This window comes from Nicotiana sylvestris, chromosome 1, assembly GCF_000393655.2.
Source record: "Nicotiana sylvestris chromosome 1, ASM39365v2, whole genome shotgun sequence".
NCBI classification, from domain to species: Eukaryota; Viridiplantae; Streptophyta; class Magnoliopsida; order Solanales; family Solanaceae; genus Nicotiana; species Nicotiana sylvestris.
The window spans coordinates 60,091,533-60,094,154 of record NC_091057.1 but is presented as its reverse complement, the minus strand read 5'-3'; the positions used below and the strand labels follow the sequence as shown (position 1 = coordinate 60,094,154).

The 2,622-nt window shown below is 42.7% G+C and overlaps 1 protein-coding gene across 1 annotated transcript; it reads right to left on the bottom strand.

Moving 5' to 3' along the window:
• Positions 1 to 718: 718 nt before the first annotated feature.
• Positions 719 to 1,216, bottom strand: LOC138870287 (uncharacterized). Its single transcript, XM_070148082.1, has one exon. The coding sequence runs from the start codon at positions 1,214 to 1,216 to the stop codon at positions 719 to 721; it is 498 nt and encodes a 165-aa protein (XP_070004183.1).
• Positions 1,217 to 2,622: the final 1,406 nt, after the last annotated feature.

Below are 2,622 nucleotides of genomic sequence, written 5' to 3'. Positions count from 1 at the left end.
TTCATGGGTGAAACTTGTAGAAAAACTCTCTCTCCAACCATGAATGCAACATCCCAAACTCTCCGATCGGCATAACTCTTCTACCTAGAGTGTGTTGTACGAAGCCGACCTTGAATCATCTTGACCTTTTCCAAGGCATCCCGAACCAAATAAATACCCAACAATCGAGCCTTTCCTTCTCAAACCAACCGACTGGAGAACGACACCACCTCCCATATAAAGCTTTATAAAGATCCATCTGAATAGTCAATTAGTAGTTGTTGTTGTAGGCAAACTCCACAAGCGGTAAGAATTGATCCCAAGAACCCCCGAAATCCATAACATAGGCACAGAGAATATCCTCCAAGATCTGAATAGTGCGATCGCATTGCCCATCCATCTGGGGATGAAATGCTATACTCAACTCAACCCGTATGCCTAGGTCACGCTATACGATCCTCCAGAAATGCGACGTGAACTGCGTACCCCGATAAAAAATAATGGACACCGGCATACCATGAAGACGAACAATCTCACGGATATAGATCTCAGCCAGCCAATTTGAAGAATAGGTAGCCGCCACCGGAATGAAATGCACTGACTTGGTCAACCTATCCACAATGACCCATACTGCATCAAATTTCTTCAAATTCCGTGGAAGCCCAACAACAAAATCCATGGTAATACGATCCCACTTTCACTCGGGTGTATCAAGTCTCTAAAGTAAACTGCCAGGCCTCTAATTATTGTACTTCACCTGCTGGCAATTTAAACACCGAGCCACATACTCTACTATATATTTTTTCATTTTTCTCCACCAATAATGCAGCCTCAAATCCCAGTACATCTTAGCGGTAGCCGAATGAATGGAATACCGCAAATTGTGGGCCTTCTCAAGAATCAATTCACGCAGCCCATCCATATTAGACACACAAATCTGACCCTGCATCCGCAACAACCCATTATCTCCAATAGAAACCTCCTTGGCATCACTGTGCTGCACCATGTCCTTAAGGACAAGCAAATATGGGTGGTCATACTGACGCTCTATAATGCGCTCATACGAAGAAGACTGAGAAACCATGCAAGAAAGAACCCGACTAGGCTCCAAAACATCTAACCTTACAAACTGATTGGACAAGGCATGAACATCTGATGCTAGCGGTCTCTTACCAACTAAACTATATGCAAGGCTACCCATACTCACAGCCTTTCTACTCAAGGCATTGGCCACCATATTAGCCTTTACATAATGGTACAAAATGGTGATATCATAGTCTTTTAACAACTCTAACCACCTCCGCTGCCTCAGATTTAGATCCTTTTGCTTAAACAAGTGCTATAGACTCCAATGATCTGCGAATACCTCACACGACACGCCGTAGAGGTAGTTCTTCCAAATCTTCAATGTATGAATAATAACTGCCAACTCTAAGTCATGAACAGGGTAATTCTTCTCATGAACCTTTAGCTACCGAGATGCGTAGGCAATCACCCTACCGTCTTGCATCAACATCGTGCCAAGCCCAATACGTGACGCATCATAATACTAAGTGTAAGACCCCGAACCCGTATGCAACACCAACACTGGAGCTATAGTCAAACAGTCTTGAGCTTCTGAAAGCTCAACTCACACTCATCAAACCACCTGAATGAGGCACCCTTTTGGGTCAATCTAGTCAATAGAGCTACGATAGATGAAAACCCCTCTACGAACCAGCGATAATAACCCGCCAAACCCAGGAAGCTCCAAATCTCTATAGCTGAAGTAGGCCTAGGTTAGTTCTAAACTAACTAAATCTTCTTTGGATCCACTTTAATGCCCTCAGAAGATACCACAAGCCCTAAAAAGGCGACCGAATCCAACTAGAACTCACACTTCAAAAACTTGACATATAACTAACTATCGCTCAAGGTTTGAAATACAACCCGAAGATGTTGATCATGCTCCTCCCGAATGTGGGAGTAGACCAAAATATCATCAATGAAGACGATCACAAAAGAATCTAGATAAGTCTTGAGTTCCCGGTTCATCAAATCCATAAATGTTGCTAGGGCATTTGTTATGCCAAATGACGTCACTAGGAACTCATAATGCCAATACCGAGTTCGAAAAGTTATCTTAGGAACATCCGATGCTCTAATCTTCAACTGATGGTAGCTAGATCTCAAATCAATCTTCGAAAATACATTGGCACCCTGAAGCTGATTAAATAAGTCATCAATACTCGGCAAAGGATACTTGTTCTTGATGGTGACTTTATTTAACTACCGATAATCAATACACATCCGCATCGTACCATCCTTGTTCTTCACAAACAATATTGGTGCACCCTAGGGTGAGACATTGGGTCTAATAAATTCCTTATCAAACAAATCCTGCAATTGCTCCTTCAATTTCTTTAACTCAGCTGGATCCATATGGTATGGTGGAATATAAATGGGCTGAGTGCTCAGAGCTAAGTCAATACAAAAGCCAATATCTCTATTAAGTGGCTTCCCCGACAGAGATACAGGAAACACCGTTGGAAACTCACGCACAACGGGTACTAAATCCATGGAAGGAACCTCCGCACTAGGATCATGGATATAGGCCAAATATGCTAGACACCCCTTCTCGACCATATATCGAGCCTTCATATA

Coding starts and splice junctions, on each gene's coding strand:
- LOC138870287 (XM_070148082.1), bottom strand. CDS start 1,216: ATGGTGGCCAATGCCTTGAGTAGAAAGGCTGTGAGTATGGGTAGCCTT.